The sequence below is a fragment of the Pecten maximus genome, chromosome 2 (assembly GCF_902652985.1).
Source record: "Pecten maximus chromosome 2, xPecMax1.1, whole genome shotgun sequence".
Classification (NCBI taxonomy): Eukaryota; Metazoa; Mollusca; class Bivalvia; order Pectinida; family Pectinidae; genus Pecten; species Pecten maximus.
The window spans coordinates 9,357,112-9,379,860 of NC_047016.1; the positions used below are offsets into that span (position 1 = coordinate 9,357,112).

Sequence of the window (22,749 nt, forward strand, 5' to 3'; positions counted from 1 at the left end):
CGATCCCCTGTCCCCTGTACTTGTGGGATAGGACTGTCTGTGATCCCCTGTACTTGTGGGATAGGACTGTCTGTGATCCCCTGTACTTGTGGGATAGGACTGTCTGCGATCCCCTGTACTTGTGGGATAGGACTGTCTGCTATCCCCTGTACTTGTGTGATAAGACTGTCTACGATCCCCTGTCCCCTGTACTTGTGGGATAGGACTGTCTGTGATCCCCTGTACTTGTGGGATGGGACTGTCTGCGATCCCCTGTCCCCTGTACTTGTGGGATAGGACTGTCTGTGATCCCCTGTACTTGTGTGATAGGACTGTCTGCGATCCCCTGTACTTGTGGGATAGGACTGTCTGCTATCCCCTGTACTTGTGGGATAGGACTGTCTGTGATCCCCTGTACTTGTGGGATAGGACTGTCTGTGATCCCCTGTACTTGTGGGATAGGACTGTCTGCGATCCCCTGTCCCCTGTACTTGTGGGATAGGACTGTCTGTGATCCCCTGTACTTGTGGGATAGGACTGTCTGTGATCCCCTGTACTTGTGGGATAGGACTGTCTATGATCCCCTGTACTTGTGGGATAGGACTGTCTGTGATCCCCTGTACTTGTGGGATAGGACTGTCTGTGATCCCCTGTACTTGTGGGATAGGACTGTCTGTGATCCCCTGTACTTGTGGGATAGGACTGTCTGTGATCCCCTGTACTTGTGGGATAGGACTGTCTATGATCCCCTGTACTTGTGAGATAGGACTATCTACAATCCCCTGTACTTGTGGGATAGGACTGTCTACCATCCCCTGTACTTGCGGGATAGGACTGTCTATGACCCCCTTCCCCCTGTACATGTGGGACGGGATTGTCTGCATTCATCAGTATATGGGTGTTTTAGTTTATTACTGTTGGATGTCTTAAAGCATTCAACTTGATGTAACACATCAACAGGAGAGGTTAAAGTTGTCCACTTAACAAGTCCTCCTCCTAAACGGAAACCAGCCATGTATGACAGCTGTAGTGGATAGAGTCCGGACACTGAATGACTATACTGACTTGATCCAAATCTATTTGTTCTTTGAAAAGAGAACGAATAGAAGGATACATGGTAAGGTCTGTCGAGTGGAGGTCACATATTTACAAGGCAGGTTTGGTATTTTTCATTTAAGGATGGATGGACAATTGACAGATGAATTTATATCATAATATATATCTGTGGCAATATACTGCATTAACAGGGGTCAAACATTGTATAACAGTTATCAAACATTGTATAACTGTGGTCAAACATTGTATAATAGTGGTCAAACATTGTATGATAGTGGTCAAACATTTATGATAGTGGTCAAACATTGTATAATAGTGGTCACACATTGTATGATAGTGGTCAAACATTTATGATAGTGGTCAAACATTGTATAATAGTGGTCACACATTGTATAACAGTGGTCACATTGTATAACAGTGGTCACACATTGTATAACAGTGGTCACATTGTATAACAGTGGTCACATTGTATAACAGTCGTCACACATTGTATAACAGTCGTCACACATTGTATAACAGTCGTCACATTGTATAACAGTGGTCACACATTGTATAACAGTGGTCACATTGTATAACAGTGGTCACACATTGTATAACAGTCGTCACATTGTATAATAGTGGTCACACATTGTATAACAGTCGTCACATTGTATAATAGTGGTCACACATTGTATAACAGTGGTCACACATTGTATAACAGTGGTCACATTGTATAACAGTGGTCACACATTGTATAACAGTGGTCACACATTGTATAACAGTGGTCACATTGTATAACAGTGGTCACACATTGTATAACAGTCGTCACACGTTGTATAACAGTCATCACACGTTGTATAACGGTCGTCACACATTGTATAAGTCGTCACACATTGTATAACAGTCGTCACACATTGTATAAGTGGTCACACATTGTATAACAGTCGTCACACGTTGTATAACAGTCGTCACACATTGTATAACAGTGGTCACATTGTATAACAGTCGTCACACATTGTATAACAGTCGTCACACATTGTATAACAGTCGTCACACATTGTATAACAGTCGTCACACATTGTATACCAGTACTCATTCTGTGTTTTAATTTGCAGACTCCTCTTATGAGAAGATAGTCCATGAGCGTCGAGGGAGTATGCCATTGGTGTCTGCTGGTCTGGACGAGGAAAACATGGATACCACTTCCACACCGTCCAAAATAGCGGTGAGTCCAGCTCTATGTGTTATCTATGTTGATGTGTACTCTGATATATTACTACTAATTACTGTGATATATTACTGCTAATTACTGTGATATATTACTACTAATTACTGTGATATATTACTACTAATTACTGTGATATATTACTGCTAATTACTGTGATATATTACTACTAATTACTGTGATATATTACTACTAATTAATGTGATATATTACTACTAATTACTGTGATATATTACTACTAATTACTGTGATATATTACTACTAATTACTGTGATATATTACTACTAATTACTGTGATATATTACTACTTATTACTGTGATATATTACTACTAATTACTGCGATATATTACTACTTATTACTGTGATATATTACTACTTATTACTGCGATATATTACTGCTAATTACTGTGATATATTACTACTAATTACTGCGATATATTACTACTAATTACTGTGATATATTACTACTAATTACTGTGATATATTACTACTAATTACTGTGATATATTACTGCTAATTACTGTGATATATTACTACTAATAACTGTGATATATTACTACTAATTACTGTGATATATTACTGCTAATTACTTAGTTAATAAGGATGTGTATTGGGGTACAGTACAATGTGTCGGGAGTCTATCTGGTGAAGATGTCATGAGGATGTGTATTGGGGTACTGTACAATGTGTCGGGAGTCTATCTGGTGAAGATGTCATGAGGATGTGTATTGCGGTACTGTACAATGTGTCTGGAGTCTATCTGGTGAAGATGTCACGAGGATGTGTATTGGGGTACTGTACAATGTGTCGGGAGTCTATCTGGTGAAGATGTCACGAGGATGTGTATTGGGGTACTGTACAATGTGTCGGGAGTCTATCTGGTGAAGAGGTCATGAGGATGTGTATTGGGGTACTGTACAATGTGTCGGGAGTCTATCTGGTGAAGTTGTCATGAGGATGTGTATTGGGATACTGTACAATGTGTCGGGAGTCTATCTGGTGAAGATGTCACGAGGATGTGTATTGGGATACTGTACAATGTGTCGGGAGTCTATCTGGTGAAGATGTCATGAGGATGTGTATTGGGGTACTGTACAATGTGTTGGGAGTCTATCTGGTGAAGATGTCATGAGGATGTGTATTGGGGTACTGTACATGTGTCGGGAGTCTATCTGGTGAGATGTCATGAGGATGTGTATTGGGGTACTGTACAATGTGTTGGGAGTCTATCTGGTGAAGATGTCACGGGGATGTGTATTGGGGTACTGTATGTACAATGTGTCGGGAGTCTATCTGGTGAAGATGTCATGAGGATGTGTATTGGGGTACAGTACAATGTGTCGGGAGTCTATCTGGTGAAGATGTCATGAGGATGTGTATTGGGGTACTGTACAATGTGTAGGGAGTCTATCTGGTGAAGATGTCACGAGGATGTGTATTGGGGTACTGTACAATGTGTCGGGAGTCTATCTGGTGAAGATGTCGTGAGGATGTGTATTGGGGTACTGTACAATGTGTCGGGAGTCTATCTGGTGAAGATGTCATGAGGATGTGTATTGGGGTACAGTACAATGTGTCGGGAGTCTATCTGGTGAAGATGTCATGAGGATGTGTATTGGGGTACTGTACAATGTGTAGGGAGTCTATCTGGTGAAGATGTCACGAGGATGTGTATTGGGGTACTGTACAATGTGTCGGGAGTCTATCTGGTGAGATGTCATGGGGATGTGTATTGGGGTACTGTACAATGTGTCGGGAGTCTATCTGGTGAAGATGTCATGGGGATGTGTATTGGGGTACTGTACAATGTGTCGGGAGTCTATCTGGTGAAGATGTCATGGGGATGTGTATTGCGGTACTGTACAATGTGTCGGGAGTCTATCTGGTGAAGATGTCATGAGGATGTGTATTGGGGTACTGTACAATGTGTCGGGAGTCTATCTGGTGAAGATGTCCTGTCTTTAAAGGAATTATAACATAAGCTACACATGAAGTCAGGTCAGAATCATTACAAAGATATATTTTACCTTAGTGCAGATCAGTAAACTTTGATATTAATGAAATTGAATTGAAATATAGTAAATTTTCTTTTTTAATCTTGAAGGTTTTGTGTTTTGCAAACTTAATTATACTAACTAACTACGCTTGTTTTAAGACCATTTATAGCAATTGTAGGTGGTAATTATATTATGACTTTACAGTATTGATTGGACTGATATCTTCTATGATCAGATATGCAGTACATAGTTTTGATAATTACAAATTTTCTGACTGCCAAAACTTCCAATTTACTGTTGCGAGTTTTGAGAGTTACCTCCCTTCCCTCACCTTACTCCTGCCATATAAGACATGTTGACTGTGTGCTGGGATGATGTGTGTAGGTGTTTGTGTCGCCTCAGGAACACCATGTATCCTGTTGATAGTGGACCACAGACTTACCTGACCACAGGGCCTTGTAGTAGGGTGTTACTTATAAGGCTACAACAGGCGGAGTCTGCAGGTCTGTGGTTGACCAAAAGCCACTGGGCATAAACGCTTTAGATGGGATGGCTTACCAAGAAAATTACTGGGACACAATTTTTACAAAAATGTCATGAAAGTAATAAAACTTGTTCTTGTGTGTCAAATTTAAACATATTTGTACTGCAGTCAACAATGATGTATGGATAGGCTGATATCCATTGTTGTAGCCTGTATTGATCACACAGCCTCGTTGGGCCTATAGAAGGCCGGTGTCATGTGGGATTTGTATCCCCCATAGGATAAGTACCCGGATACCAAAACAGGCCATAGGATTAGTATCCGGGTACAATATTTGGCCATAGGATAAGTATCCGGATACAATAAATGGCCATAGGATAAGTATCCCCCCCCATAGGAATTGTATCCCCCCCTAAAATTTATCATAAGGTAACAATGTAAGAATTTTGGAAATGTTTTTTTTTACCGTTAAACTGCTTTAAAAGGTTGGACAATAAAGTATTATCATATAATTTCATTTTTTTTTTCTCTTTCACTATTCAATAAAATTGATGAATTATTTCAAAACTGTTAAAAATCATTTGAATTGTTGATCAACCCTGATATAGTCACTGAAGCAGTAATAATTGAAACTTATACTGAATATAAAGTCTGCCCTGTATGTGTCACCTGGGGAAAGGTAAACCTGTTAGATGGCCCCAGGGAATATCTGTCATAGTGGACAGAGTGTTGTTTTAATCATTATTACCTATCACCTGTTCACCTATGTAGATGTTGGAGTGGGGTAAAAGAATATATCATTAAGTCATTCTTAAAAAGAACCTAAAACAACCAACATGAATTTGAATTCATCAACCAAATCACAGATTTTCTTCTGGGTCCCACTGAAAAGAGGAAATAAATCATGATCTATGTGCTGTATAAAGATGTGTGCTTTTAAATCACTCAAGTGATCATTACTTTAAATTTTGAGTTTCATTTCTAGTGAATTAAAGAATTGACTTGTTATTATGTATTTAGGACATTTTCAAATGACACAAATATATGTTCTATCCAAAATTGTTAAAAATGTTCAAAGTCTGAAGAATTGCATATAGATGCAATATGAAATAGTGATAACACATGTTATCAAGTTTTTCTTTTTCTTTAAGTATTACTTCGTTCGTTAGGATCGTATTCAACAATTTCATCATATATGTAATAATGAATCAAAGTTAAACATACATTGCACACTTCATTTGTTTCATTGTGCTGACTGTTGAATTTATCTAGAAAAAAATATATGAAAAGTCGGTGATAGGAACAGAAATCATCAAAAACTGCATTAACAGCTGATTTCTGTCTTCTTCAAATGGAATAGTTTATTGTTTTCAATCAGACAATCATCAGTTAGAACAAAGATTTTATCAACATATATGTGAATGAATAAGTGTGTCTGAATACATACAGTTAATATTCAACCTAATGAATATTTTATTAGAATTTGTATCACCCCAACTTTATGTCATTTAGGCTGATTTCTATAGCCGTAGGATTTGTATCACCCCAACTTTATGTCATTTAGGCTGATTTCTATAGCCGTAGGATTTGTATCCCCCCTACTTTATGTCATTTAATCTGTTTTCTATAGCCGTAGGACTTGTATCCCCCCTACTTTATGTCATTTAATCTGATTTCTATAGCCGCAGGATTTGTATCCCCCCTACTTTATGTCAGTTAAGCTGATTTCTATAGCCGTAGGATTTGTATCCCCCCTACTTTATGTCATTTAAGCTGATTTCTATAGCCGTAGGATTTGTATCCCCCCACATTTATGTCATTTAGGCTGATTTCTGTAGCCATAGGATTTGTATCCCCCCCTACTTTATGGCATTTAAGCTGATTTCTATAGCCGTAGGATTTGTATCCCCCCTACTTTATGGCATTTAAGCTGATTTCTATAGCCATAGGATTTGTATCCCCCCACATTTATGTCATTTAATCTGATTTCTATAGCTGTAGGAATTGTATCCCCCTACTTGATGTCATTTATGCTGATTTCTATAGCCGTAGGATTTGTATCCCCCCTACTTATGTCAGTTAAGTTGATTTCTATAGCCGTAGGATTTGTATCCCCCCACATTTATGTCATTTAGGCTGATTTCTGTAGCCATAGGATTTGTATCCCCAATTATGTCATTTAATCTGATTTGTATAGCCGTAGGAATTGTATCCCCCCCTACTTTATGTCAGTTAAGCTGATTTCTATAGCCGTAGGATTTGTATCCCTCCTACTTTATGTCATTTAATCTGATTTCTATAGCCGCAGGATTTGTATCCCCCCTACTTTATGTCAGTTAAGCTGATTTCTATAGCCGTAGGATTTGTATCCCCCCTACTTTATGTCATTTAAGCTGATTTCTATAGCCGTAGGATTTGTATCCCCCCACATTTATGTCATTTAGGCTGATTTCTGTAGCCATAGGATTTGTATCCCCCCCCTACTTTATGGCATTTAAGCTGATTTCTATAGCCGTAGGATTTGTATCCCCCCTACTTTATGTCATTTAGGCTGATTTCTATAGCCGTAGGAATTGTATCCCCCAAACTTTATGTCCGTCCGTCCGTTGTCTGTAGACGCATTTTGTCTGGACAACTCCTCCTAAACCGAAGGGCCGATTTCATTGAAACTTCACACAAATATAGAGGACCATGTATAGATGTGCATGCCACTTTATTTTTCTCAAAATTACGGTTGCTATGGCAACTGGTCACTATAAACAGGTTTTCTGATAAGAACCATAACTTTAAGTGTGTCCGGACAACTCCTCCTAACCGATAGGCCAATTTCATTGAAACTTCACACAAATAAAGAGGACCATGTGTAGATGTGCATGCCAATTTATTTTTCTCAAAATTATGGTTGCTATGGCAACTGGTCACTATAAACAGGTTTTCCGATATAAGAACCATATCTTTAAGTTTGTCCAGACAACTCCTCCTAACCGATAGGCCAATTCAATGAAACTTCACACAAATATAGAGGACCATGTGTAGATGTGCATGCCACTTTTTTTTTTTTTTTTTTAATTATGGTTGCTATGGCAACTGGTCACTATATTACTGGGATATCTTAATAAGCCTCTAATTAACAGTTCCAATTCACCATTGACTTGTGCAGATTGCGGGGGTATTAATCAGCCATTCTGGAGACAGTTCTAGTTCAAATTCTGTTTCCCTTCTTCCAAGGATGTTCCTGACCAAATTTGGTTCAAATTCATTTATAACTTTATGACTAGTAGCGATTTAAAGGATTAACCCTATTTTCCCTATTTGCCCCGCCCCTCAGGCCCCTGGGGGTTCATAGTAAAAATTTATACAAACTCTGTTCCCCTTCCCACAAGGATGTTCCTGACAGAATCTGGTTAAAATCCATTAAAAACTTTATGACTAGTAGCAATTTAAAGACTAATCTCTATTTCCCATATTGGGCCCCTGGGGGGCCAGACCAACCGTTTATACAAAATTGGTTCCCCTTCACCCAAGGATGTTTCAGACCAAATATGGATCAAATCCCTTTATTCCTACAGAAGAAGAAGGATTTCAAAGAATTTGCTATATTTCCCCTATTGGGCCCCGCCCCTTAGGCCCCTGGGAGGCCAGACCCACCGTTTATACAAAATTGGTTCCCCTTCACCCAAAGATGCTTCAGACCAAATATGGATCAAAATCCACCGAGTAGTTTAGGACTAGTAGCGATTTAAAGGAAAAGTTGACGGACAGACGACGCACCATGCCATAAGCTCACTGGCACTTCGGGCCAGGTGAGCTAAAAATAGTAACCAAAGATAATTTGCCAGTCCCAATTACAGAAACAGTGAACAAGCATGTAGAATCAAGTGATGTGAAGTACAAAATACATGTATGTAAGCAAGTACGACGTCTTCCGGGTGATTATCCAGGATCTTCGGGATCAGACCTTCTGCGCTTAAATTAACTAAATCGTCGTCTAGAAGGTATTGTTAATAAATCCGAGTTCAACTACAATATTAGTGTTCAGCGGGTTTTTTGTGTGTGAAATGTTGGTGTTTTGTGATATAAAAATACACTCTAGATATATACTTTAATGGCGATGTCTGTTCACCAAATAAAGATTACGATAGATTCAAAATGGACACCACTTATTATTGTCATTCTTATATAAATATTCGTGAGGGATTTGAATTTGCGTTTGACTCTCCTCGCGAATTAACAGGAAAATAAATCCCACGCAAAATGTAAGTGATTTACAGTACTCATATTGCCAATATTCCATGTATAATTCTATACTGAAACCACGTAAGGGTCACATCTTTTGTTGTGCAAAAAATAACATTTTGTTATCTTTATCTATAATATTATCTATATTGCCTTTTGTTATACTAATACTATCAAAACATGTAAACTAGCTATCTTGTTACTTCGATAGAATATGAGTTTACCCACCCGTTACTGTTAGACCTTGTTTGTACCTATCTTGTTACTTTGATAGAACATGAGTATGCCCAACCGTTACTGTTAGACCATGTTTGCACCTATCTTGTTACTTTGATAGAACATGAGTATGCCCACCCGTTACTGTTAGACCATGTTTGTACCTATCTTGTTACTTTGATAGAACATGATTATGCCCACCCGTTACTGTTAGACCATGTTTGTACCTATCTTGTTACTTTGATAGAACATGAGTATGCCCACCCGTTACTGTTAGACCATGTTTGTACCTATCTTGTTACTTTGATAGAACATGAGTATGCCCACCCGTTACTGTTAGACCATGTTTGTACCTATCTTGTTACTTTGATAGAACATGAGTATGCCCACCAGTTACTGTTAGACCATGTTTGTACCTATCTTGTTACTTTGATAGAACATGAGTATGCCCACCCGTTACTGTTAGACCCTGTTTGTACCTATCTTGTTACTTTGATAGAACATGAGTATGCCCACCCGTTACTGTTAGACCATGTTTTGTACCTATCTTGTTACTTTGATAGAACATGAGTATGCCCACCCGTTACTGTTAGACCATGTTTGTACCTATCTTGTTACTTTGATAGAACATGAGTATGCCCACCAGTTACTGTTAGACCATGTTTGTACCTATCTTGTTACTTCGATAGAATATGAGTATACCCCGTATAGACCATGTGTAGATGTGCATGCCTCTTTCTTTTTCTCAAAATTATGGTTGCTATGGCAACCGGTCACTATAAACAGGTTTTCCAATAAAAACCATAATAAAGTAGGGGGGATACAATTCCTATGGCTATAGAAATCAACTTACCCTGGTATAATGACAAAGTTGGGAGATACAATTCCTACGGCTATAGAAATAAGCCTTAATGACATAAAGTTGGGGGGATACAAATCCTATGGCTATAGAAATCAGATAAAATGACATAAAGTAGGGGGGATACAAATCCTACGGCTATAGAAATCAACTAATATGACATAAATTAGGGGGGGGGATACAAATCCTACGGCTATAGAAATCAGATTAAATGACATAAAGTAGGGGGGATACAAATCCTATGGCTATAGAAATCAGAATAAATGATATAAAGTAGGGGGGATACAAATCCTATGGCTATAGAAATCAACTAATATGACATAAAGTAGGGGGGGGATACAAATCCTATGGCTATAGAAATCATACTGAAATGACATTAGTTGGGGGGATACAATTCCTATGGCTATACAAATCAACTTACCCTGGTATATGATATAAAGTAGGGGGGATACAAATCCTATGGCTATAGAAATAAGCCTTAATGACGTAAAGTTGGGGGATACAATTCCTACGGCTATAGAAATCAGATAAAATGACATAAAGTAGGGGGGATACAAATCCTATGGTATAGAAATCAACTAATATGACATAAATTAGGGGGGATACAATTCCTACGGCTATAGAAAACAGATTAAATGACATAAAGTAGGGGGGATACAAATCCTATGGCTATAGAAATCAGCTTTAATGACATAAAGTAGGGGGGTACAATTCCTATGGCTATAGAAATCAGATTAAATGACATTAAGTAGGGCCAGGGGATACAAATCCTATGGCTATAGAAATCAGATTAAATGACATAAAGTAGGGGGGATACAATTCCTATGGCTATAGAAATCAGATTAAATGACATAAAGTAGGGGAGCTACAAATCCTGCTGTTATAGAAATTAACTTAATTAATTAAGAAATGAGGGGATACAAATGCTATGGCTATAGAAATCAGCATATTTATGTTAAAGAAAGGATGTTAAAAGATAGATTATATTTGTTTTGTTAATATTGTATGCATCCAATTTATCTTGTCAAGTTGTGAATGGAGAAAACCATATTGAAACGAACCAGCAAAAACTTAATTTTTTTTTAATTGTTAATGTAAAAATCCATGTCTTTCTGGAAATTGGAAAAAATGGTATGTATATATATATATACCTTTTATAAATCAAAGCCATTATTAAATATTCATTTATATCACACAGTACTAGGTAATAACTTATAATTATAGATTATATATAATAATAATTAATACTAAAGAAATATGGACAATATAATAATAGTAATAAATGTTTAAATAAAAAAAAAACACCTAAATCTCTATGAGCTATTTTCTTTAAACCAAACCAAATCCTAATATTTATAAGTTTAAGACTTAAAAAAAAAAAAATGCTTGTCATAACACACATACATCATCCACAATAAATTCACACCTGTCAAGTCCATGGCCATCCTGCTGATTGTGTGTACATCACACCCTGACCCCATGCATGACTGCTCACCACCCCCTCCCTAGTTGTCTTTGATGACAACCATTATATACACCTAGGTTAAGAGTCACCAGTTATGCAGAGATGAACACATATATAAAAGTGAACAGGGAACCACTGCAAATTGTTTATATCATATTTGCTGTCACTTAAATTGACATGTCATGATTAAATAGATAAGTCTGTATATAAAACATACACCCCTGCAGTCCATTCTCCCAATATCTTAAAAACTCCTTTAATCCTCCAATTATCAAAAAAAGAGTTCATTAATACTTTCTAGTATATAAATTCATTGTATTGAACACCCGTATACAGATAAGGTTTCGTATGAATAGGGGGGATACTTTTCCTATGGGGGGGATACAAATCCTATGGCCAGTTTTAGTATCCGGATACAAATCCTATGGGGGATACTTATCTTATATGACAGTGTACTATAAAAATGCATCAGCTGCACACCTGAACATTAGTGTAAAAATTCACAGGAAAACTTGGGAGTTTCTGTGCTCTCACTATCGATCAAATTATACTGAGGAAATCTTAAATTACATGATATTGAGCAATAACCTGCAAATATTGAACAGTATTAGGTTGTGGGTTCTGCACACCTGAGTTTAATGAATGGATAGGGACATGAAAGGTTTACCTGTAAATTAGCTGACTCTGGTACTTGTACTAGTCAGCTGATCAAACAGGGATCATATATCCAACACCTTGGCTTTATAGGGGATAGAACAGGCCTGACAGGGTTTTACTGGCCACACGACCCCAACACCTGTGTGTCCACTGACACAGGTGGGGATCGTGTGGATAGTTAGAACATATCGGTCTTTTAAACGGTTGTTGTCGAGTTTGACAAAGCATGTCACTTTTGAGAATTGTTTTATGACTCGAATGATTCTGTGCCATTTCTGTTTCACAAACTTTTCTATGTGCATTAGTATTAAGTTTAGTCCGAGTCAGGTAGATCTTACTAATTAGTCTGAGTCAGGTAGATCTTGTAAACCTCTGAGTCAGGTAGATCTTACTAATTAGTCTGAGTCAAGTAGATCTTGTAAACCTCTGAGTCAGGTAGATCTTGTAAACCTCTGAGTCAGGTAGATCTTACTAATTAGTCTGAGTCAAGTAGATCTTACAAACCTTTGAGTCAGATAGATCTTACAAACCTCTTGAGTCAGGTAGATCTTATAAACATCTGAGTCAGGTAGATCTTACAAACCTCTTGAGTCAAGTAGATCTTACAAACCTCTGAGTCAGGTAGATCTTTCTAATTAGTCAGAGTCAGGTAGATCTGACTTATTTAAGTCGAGTCAGGTAGATCTGACTTATTTAAGTCGAGTCAGGTAGATCTGACAAACCTTTGAGTCAGGTAGATCTGACTTATTTAAGTCGGAGTCAGGTAGATCTGACAAACCTTTGTGTATTTGACCTATATAATACTGTGTATGATGTATTATGTGATCAAGCCTAATGTATTTGATCCTGCATACTATGTACATGATTCATCCTACATATTCTATTGGCATTTAAAATCCATTAAGAATTTCCGGAAATCTTTTGATAAATTTACGTCTGTGTCAATATCTCAACTCTGTCAATCTATCAATACGCTTCTCTATCAGGTCAAGAGATCTGTCATATAAAAAATATGACAGGAGTTTGTGAATGGTGTCGGAAACTTTGGCTGGATGTTAAGTATTGATATATATCTGTACTGAAATCTGTAAAGCAAGCAGCTTGAAATGGACCTTACTAAAAGCCATCCATTATAACAAATTTGCCAAAAAATGTGATGTTTATTGTTATTTTATTGATTGGTAATGGCTTATGGGGCGTAATTACCCAAACCTTGATTGTAAGTAAATGGACAATGTCAGTCTGTATGTGAGTCGTCTGTTACAATGTCAGTCTGTATGTGAGTCGTCTGTTACAATGTCAGTCTGTATGTGAGTCATCTGTTACAATGTCAGTCTGTATGTGAGTCGTCTGTTACAATGTCAGTCTGTATGTGAGTCGTCTGTTACAATGTCAGTCTGTATGTGAGTCGTCTGTTACAATGTCAGTCTGTATGTGAGTCGTCTGTTACAATGTCAGTCTGTATGTGAGTCGTCTGTTACAATGTCAGTCTGTATGTGAGTCGTCTATCACAATGTCAGTCTGTATGTGAGTCGTCTGTTACAATGTCAGTCTGTATGTGAGTCGTCTGTTACAATGTCAGTCTGTATGTGAGTCGTCTATAACAATGTCAGTCTGTATGTGAGTCGTCTATTACAATGTCAGTCTGTATGTGAGTTGTGTTACAATGTCAGTCTGTATGTGAGTCGTCTATAACAATGTCAGTCTGTATGTGAGTCGTCTATAACAATGTCAGTCTGTATGTGAGTCGTCTATAACAATGTCAGTCTGTATGTGAGTCGTCTATAACAATGTCAGTCTGTATGTGAGTCGTCTATAACAATGTCAGTCTGTATGTGAGTCGTCTGTTACAATGTCAGTCTGTATGTGAGTCGTCTGTTACAATGTCAGTCTGTATGTGAGTCGTCTATAACAATGTCAGTCTGTATGTGAGTCGTCTATACAATGTCAGTCTGTATGTGAGTCCGTCTGTTACAATGTCAGTCTGTATGTGAGTCGGCTGTTACAATGTCAGTCTGTAATGTTGAGTCAGCTGTTACAATGTCATTCTGTAATGTGAGTCGTGTCATCAAATGTCAGTCTTGTATGTGAGTCAGTTCTGTAACAATGTCAGTCTGTATGTGAGTCGTCTGTTACAATTGTCAGTCTGTATGGTGAGTCGTCTAGTACAATGTCAGTCCTGTAATGTGAGTCAGTCTGTACAATGTCAGTCTGTATGTGAAGTCGTCGTTACAATGTCAGTCTGTATGTGAGTCGTCGTACAATGGTCAGTCTGTATGTGAGTCCGTCTAGTTACAATGTCAGTCCTGTATGGGAGTGTCCTTAACAATGTCATTATGTATGTGAGTCCGTCTAGTTACAATTGTCAGTCTGTATGTGAGTCGTGTTACAATGTCAGTCTGTATGTGAGTCGTCTGTTACAATGTCAGTCTGTATGTGAGTCGTCTGTTACAATGTCAGTCTGTATGTGAGTCGTGTTACAATGTCAGTCTGTATGTGAGTCGTCTGTTACAATGTCAGTCTGTATGTGAGTCGTCTGTTACAATGTCAGTCTGTATGTGAGTCGTCTGTTACAATGTCAGTCTGTATGTGAGTCGTCTGTTACAATGTCAGTCTGTATGTGAGTCATCTGTTACAATGTCAGTCTGTATGTGAGTCGTCTGTTACAATGTCAGTCTGTATGTGAGTCGTCTGTTACAATGTCAGTCTGTATGTGAGTCATGTAACAATGTCAGTCTGTATGTGAGTCGTCTGTTACAATGTCAGTCTGTATGTGAGTCGTCTGTTACAATGTCAGTCTGTATGTGAGTCGTCTATAACAATGTCAGTCTGTATGTGAGTCGTCTGTTACAATGTCAGTCTGTATGTGAGTCGTCTATAACAATGTCAGTCTGTATGTGAGTCGTCTATAACAATGTCAGTCTGTATGTGAGTCGTCTATAACAATGTCAGTCTGTATGTGAGTCGTCTGTTACAATGTCAGTCTGTATGTGAGTCGTCTGTTACAATGTCAGTCTGTATGTGAGTCGTCTGTAACAATGTCAGTCTGTATGTGAGTCGTCTAACATGTCAGTTGTATGTGAGTCGTCTATAACAATGTCAGTCTGTATGTGAGTCGTCTATAACAATGTCAGTCTGTATGTGAGTCGTCTGTTACAATGTCAGTCTGTATGTGAGTCGTCTGTAACAATGTCAGTCTGTATGTGAGTCGTCTGTTACAATGTCAGACTGTATGTGAGTCGTCTGTTACAATGTCAGTCTGTATATTTGAAGTATTTGGTTGATCTGATTGGTGGTTCTTACCATGCATGGTCAGTATTCACCTGACCTTTCCAACACACCTGTGCCAAGGCTGTCATCGGGTGTGTCATATCTGAAGTAGGCGTGTCAGGTGTCAGACCTGGGTGTCCACACCTCATACACAACCTATCTGACCTACCTGGGCGACGGTCTGCGACTGTTACACGATCACTCGCTGATCGGCAATGTCTGTATAAGGCCCAACATGGAAGGGTTGGTTCGTGATTACGGTATTGACCTGCCTCTGTGGGACATTTTAAAATTACCTGATGTTTATGAATGAACGATGGAAGAGTTAATTAAATGTATGACACGGATGTGACTGTAGGTCAGTACCCAGGTGTTTAACTGTTACACCACAATATCAAAATAAATTGGTGGAATTCAAATATTTCCTAAATGCAGGTGTTCTATTATCTGGTAGGGAGGATAAAATTTGAATTTTTGAACTATAGAGTTTAAATCTCTTATCTTATGAATTTAAATTGATGGTAAATTATTTATAAAAAGACATACAACCATAATTAAGGATCATTACGGGTTTCTGTGACATTGCTATTCATCCTTGCAGAAAATGATGATAAATTACTCTTTATAATTTTCTTTGAAGTTTTTTAACCACTTGAAATTTGATTATGTATTTTGCAAATTATTTAAATGTGTTTTCTTGGTCATCATTTTACAATAAGTTTAATGTACTGTTACAGATAAATTGTTTTTATGTCAGATTGAAGTCGTTTATGTCCGATTGAGCTGTGTTTGTGATGCCATACTCAAAAAAGAGGGAAACAGAGATATCATCTGTAAATGAACTCCAATATTCTACTAAAACCTGTGTAGAACAAGATTACATAGCCTGTAAATGTACCATGTACAAAACACTTACCGTGATTTACTCTAGTTTACCCAGCCACACAAATGGGTACAGACATCCCACTGAGTAGTGACTGCAAAGCTCTGTGACTTTATGGTCAATTAGAATGCTAGCAAGAACAATTGATCCCAAATCAAAACATTGGAAATTTGATTAAACTTTTTCCAAGTGTATTTAGGCGTCAGAAATTTTTGGTTTTTCAAACTTAATTAAATTGTTGGCCCTGAACTAGACAGGGATCGACTGATTGTCCATAGAGATTGAATAAATTCCATGACCTATGAGTCACCTTCTATAAAAATCAGATTAAAATTGTCACGCTGATCATTTGATAGAGTCAGATCTTTTGGTTGGTTTATCAATCACAAACTCTCGCGATTGTTTATGCGGGTATTTGGAATAATCAATAAAGACCATGTCTAGCACACCCGCTCTGAATTTGTTACCAAGCTGCAACGTACAAGTTGTCAGAAATTAAACACAATCACCATTATATCTGGTGTCAAAAAATGTATCCCATGTTTGATTAGTTTGGATCTCAAGTGTATTTTACAGTCGAAATGTTAATTCACAAACATGGATTAATTGTAAAAAAAATGGATACATTCCAGTACAGTGACGTATTAGTAAGGTTTCATGTTGATAGAATATCTATACCCACCAATTAGTTAGGATTCATGTTGATAGAATACTATACCCACCAATATGTATACCCACCAATTATGTGGAGGATGTGATGGCAGCATTTGTGTGTCACAAATCATGGTGGTTCTGTAATATTTTGACAGAATTTTGTTTTGAATATCTTGATAAAGAAGGAATTGAGAATATAATCAATTGATGATTTATTGGAAACAGTGGGTATCTCACTTAATTGTGTTTACAAAGTCTGTGATACATACGGAATAAAAAATAATTTATGATGAGGAGAGAGAGAGAGAGTGTGTGTTTACAATGTCTGTGATACATACAGAATAAAAAACAATTTATGATGTGAGAGAGAGAGAGAGAGAGAGAAAAGGAGATCCATCTGATTTCTTATATGTATCATGTTCTGTCTGTAAAAAGCCTCAACAATCTTTTATATTGCAAGTTGTTAATAACATCTTTGGTTTTAATGCAAATATCCTGCACAACCATAAGCTGACATTGTAGACACCTCTATGATAGAGGCCTTTCTTTACCAGTGTAAACAACAGTCCAAGATTTTGTTACCATATAAATTGTGCCACTCTATATAGGTTTGTATTGATCTTGTAAGACTTTGTATAGAACATTGGTCTTTATACAGATGTTGCTAAGCAACTTACACAGAAATTAGTATTTACTATACAAATTATGTCTATATTGTATATGTCATTATTATTGTTTTGCTTTTTAAGCAAGTTCAGTTTGAATGAATAAGAAAATAGGCAGGAGGGGGGATTTACACCTGTTTTATTTTTGGATTTCCTTTGTTGGAGATAGGCCGATGTTCTGCTGTTTTTAATTTGCTCTTTTGTTGTTAATGTCCATTTACTCTTTTTATCTTACAGAACTTCTTCATGAGGAAGGGGTTCAAGACCAATTTAAAACGGACTAAAAGTGTTACAAAACTAGACAGGAAAAGGTCGGCATCCAACATCTCAGAAAGTGATACGTAAGTACACAATAGTCTACCTGCCTGTCAGCTACTCACTCTGATCGATTACAATAATAGTAAGAGATTTTAGTAGAACAAATACTCGCTTACCAAAGGTGTTCATTGTGATACTCTCATTTTAATTGTTGATGAATGAAGATGAAGAGAACAATGCGTTCACTTTCTATCTTGTCTTAAAGGAAGACATATAGAGATAACTTTGTTTTAACATGTCAGTCATTGGATGTGCTGCTTGTACAGTAGTTTCCATTCAATACTTGAGATTTCATGGGCCAATCAAATTTCCTAGTGTTTTCCTGACCTTGAAAGTGATAACTTTTCAGCTGTGAAGATCAACAGTCAAGGTCATTTACCAAAAACAAGAAATCAGTTTTGGCACAATGACTTAGAGTAACCATCAAATTCAAACTTACTGAATTTCAGGTTTTAAAGTGAAAGGTCAACATTACCTTTACTGTAATAGAAAATATGTTCTGTGATATAGGTACACTTTCCTTAAGAAGATAAAGTTCATACTGCTTTCTTTGGAGATGATTTTAAGAGGTCATAGTTTAAGGTCACGGTTACTATATAGAAAACAGAACTGGTATCTTCTGAATAGCTTGAGCTTCCTTGGCCAGTCAGAACTCATACAGTGCTTCCTTACTGAAAGTACTTACAGTACTTAGGATTGTCTTTTAGGTTTGAGGTCAAAGGTCAAGGTCACTCATATTTTTTATCTAAAATCAAAAGTGTTAGTTTCTTTACTGTAATTGGCCATGCAAGTGACTCATTCACAAAATGCAATTCTTGTTAAAACAATATTTAATTGAGAGTTGACAGGTATGGTGGCTGTAGATTTAACCCTATTTTATTTTAATCAGTTTTAATGGAAATGGACTCCCACCATCATATAGTGCTTTGACCTGGTGGTGTTCTGTATAGCTGTCACTATATATTGCTTCACTGTATTTATGTTGTGATGGTATCTAACCTTATACAACAACAGATGTATATTGTATACCAGTTTATATTGACATACAACAACTGCTGTATATTGTATACCAGTGTATATTAACATTAACTGCCTCTACAATTCCACTATATGTCAAAACACTGCATCCTCATAGCAGTTTTTCCAGAGATTTTCATAGCAGTTTTTCCAGAGATTCAATTTTTTTTCCAAGAGAACATTGTGATGTATCACTTGTCCCAGAACACATCACTTTGTAATGATTGGAAATACAAAAGAGTTCCAAATTATAGTTGATTAAAATACAAGAGAATTTGACTGTTATGAGACTTTGACATGCAAAGTTGGCAATTGAGTTAAGAAAAGACATCAATATTAAATCACTTGAATTCATAGGAAACATGTACATTAGATTGGAGCAACTGAAACCTGAGTAAAGAGATTGGATTGATATATTGGGAACATCGCTTGGCATTATTAAACCAAGTACTTTTATCTAATTCAGGAAATGGGTAGTAAGAAGTTCAGTCGGTCTCTGCCTGTCACATGGAAAGTTTGGGTTTTAAATAACTTGGCACCATGTCTCATACATAAGATCAGTGACAAAGTCTTCATTTCAATGGCCCCATTATTTGGTGTCGTCATACTTATGTTGGTGGAATTTTTAAGAGAATGTTTTGACATTGTACCAAACCTTTTATGTCTATGATATAGGGTTGCCAAATGGTGAATGTGATTTCCCCGATAAAAGGACGTTTTCATTCCACATTTTTAAAGCCATTCCTGTTGGGTCACTTGGTGATTGTGTTAGCCGTTATACCTGTTTAATATAGTTTCTGTACAGTATCTATTGGTTGTGAATGATGAGATGAATCATGTGGATCTAACACAGAATTGATCACTATAAATTAAATTCTGGTTCTAAAAAATAAAACTGCAAGAAATTTCATTTTATTCCTTGGCATATAATATTTACCTTTCGTTTTCAGTTTCTACTTATGCTCTAAGTAAAACAATTACACACTGTCAGTTTTAATGATTTATACAGTGCTTGAGAGCTGGTGCTCTGTTAAAGTTTGATTGATGGCCGAGTGACCTCAGGCCTCTGACATTGACCTGAGTGTCTGACCTCTGACTGACCTCGACAATGTGTGTGGATCTAGCACCAACATGGAAATACAACTGAAGTTCAGATTTCTAAGTCTCAGATGTCCCATGTAGATTTCTAAGTCTCAGATGTCCCATGTAGATTTCTAAGTCTCAGATGTCCCATGAAGATTTCTAAGTCTCGGATGTCCCATGTAGATTTCTAAGTGTCCGATGTCCCATGTAGATTTCTAAGTCTCCGATGTCCCATGTAGATTTCTAAGTCTCCAATGTCCCATGTAGATTTCTAAGTCTCAGATGTCCCATGTAGATTTCTAAGTCTCAGATGTCACATGTAGATTTCTAAGTCTCAGATGTCCCTTGATGTAGATTTCTAAGTCTCAGATGTCCCATGTAGATTTCTAAGTCTCGGATGTCCCTTGATGTAGATTTCTAAGTCTCCGATGTCCCATGTAGATTTCTAAGTCTCAGATGTCCCATGTAGATTTCTAAGTCTCAGATGTCCCTTGATGTAGATTTCTAAGTCTCAGATGTCCCATGTAGATTTCTAAGTCTCGGATGTCCCTTGATGTAGATTTCTAAGTCTCCGATGTCCCATGTAGATTTCTAAGTCTCAGATGTCCCATGTAGATTTCTAAGTCTCAGATGTCCCTTGATGTAGATTTCTAAGTCTCAGATGTCCCATGTAGATTTCTAAGTCTCAGATGTCCCATGTAGATTTCTAAGTCTCAGATGTCCCATGTAGATCATTGCTGTCTCCTATTTACCAGTAAGGAAGATCTAACAAGGGTATGGTAGAGCTTTATACAAACACAACAGCAGTAATGGGAAAGGAACTTAGATTGAAAGTTTCCTTTAAGGATGAAAAGATACTAGCTTTGTGATGAAGATAAATACACAGGAAGTTAAGAAACATTGGTTCACTGTTCATACTCTACTGATAGGTTTGTGGAAGATAAGGAAACAGAACTACTGATAGGATCAGTTTCGTTTCATTGTTTATAAAGTATACAGAGATTGGGGTATTTTTTCCTGGTTTTGTATTAGGCTTTGAAACAATGGATTAGCCATTGGTAGTGTGTTTGCATGACTTCAGTACCAACTTAGCTGTTGTCAGTGTGGTTGTATTCTGACCGTTGTCCTCAGTACCTGGACTAAGCTGTTGTCAATGTGGTTGTATTCTGACCGTTGTCCTCAGTACCTGGACTAAGCTGTTGTCAGTGTGGTTGTATTCTGACCGTTGTCCTCAGTACCTGGACTAAGCTGTTGTCAGTGTGGTTGTCCTCAGTATCTCCTTGACAATATCCTATGTTGTTGTCAATGAAGAATTGGAGCCAGTAGCTTAGAGATAATGGAGGACATAGATCTGCTGTTACACATAACGAAGTAGGTAATTAACTGATCTACATATTGATCTGTATATTTGACCGATATATTGGTCTACATCAGAGGCAGCCTCTACTGTTACAATCTGTTACCACCATTAAATTGTATATATATATATGGTACTTACTTTCAGAGCTTCCAGTTGACCTTTGATTTTTAGCAACTTTAGAAATCAAATCACTATTTCTATGAAAATGAAGGGTCAAGACACATGTCAAAAGGAGACAAAACTCATTTTGGGGAGTCAAAAGCATACTCTCAAGGGTCTACTGGTAGCCCAGATTAGCCACACCCCAGCACCAGGACGTTTGTCTTCCATCCCATATCTTAGTGGTCCTCATTTCTGTGTAGTATTTCCCTGTCCATTTTCATCCCACGTAGACCCTGGTCCCAGACAGCAGTTCCTGTCATCTCTGTGTCACCTCAACCCTGTTTAGATGTCCTTCAGATGTCCTTGAGATGTCCTTGAGATGTCCTTATGTCCACATAGTCTCGATCCTCAGCTGTTCCTACTAGGATTTTCTCCATCATATTCCATCCTTTGGTAATCCCTAGGTATGTATCCACCCTTTGGTAATCCCTAGGTATGTATCCACCCTTTGGTAATCCCTAGGTATGTATCCACCCTTTGGTAGTCCCTAGGTATGTATCCACCCTTTGGTAATCCCTAGGTATGTATCCACCCTTTGGTAATCCCGAGGTATGTATCCACCCTTTGGTAATCCCTAGGTATGTATCCACCCTTTGGTAATCCCTAGGTATGTATCCACCCTTTGGTAATCCCAAGGTATGTATCCACCCTTTGGTAATCCCTAGGTATGTATCCATCCTTTGGTAATCCCAAGGTATGTATCCACCCTTTGGTAATCCCTAGATATGTATCCACCCTTTGGTAATCCCTAGGTATGTATCCACCCTTTGGTAATCCCTAGGTATGTATCCATCCTTTGGTAATCCCTAGGTATGTATCCACCCTTTGGTAATCCCTAGGTATGTATCCACCCATTGGTAATCCCAAGGTATGTATCCACCCTTTGGTTATCCCTAGGTATGTATCCACCCTTTGGTAATCCCTAGGTATGTATCCATCCTTTGGTAATCCCTAGTTATGTATCCACCCTTTGGTAATCCCTAGGTATGTATCCATCCTTTGGTAGTCTCTAGGTATGTATCCACCATTTGGTAATCCCTAGGTATGTATCCCCCACTTTGGTAATCCCAAGGTTTGTATCCCCCACTTTGGTAATCCCTAGGTATGTATCCACCCTTTGGTAATCCCTAGGTATGTATCCACCCTTTGGTAATCCCGAGGTATGTATCCACCCTTTGGTAAT

At 37.7% G+C, this 22,749-nt stretch overlaps 1 protein-coding gene across 10 annotated transcripts in view; it reads left to right on the plus strand.

The window, feature by feature from the left end:
* The window catches only part of LOC117316602 (disabled homolog 2-interacting protein-like), a 272,191-nt gene that overhangs the window by 163,771 nt on the left and 85,671 nt on the right, over positions 1-22,749 (plus strand). For 9 of the 10 annotated variants that reach the window (XM_033871308.1, XM_033871268.1, XM_033871278.1 and 6 more), the window contains 2 exons: positions 2,130-2,239; positions 17,864-17,967. In XM_033871308.1, coding sequence (XP_033727199.1) covers positions 2,130-2,239; positions 17,864-17,967 — 214 coding nt within the window. Of the gene's footprint in view, positions 1-981; positions 1,097-2,129; positions 2,240-17,863; positions 17,968-22,749 lie in introns of those variants that run through there. The other variant, XM_033871324.1, reaches the window with a different exon arrangement.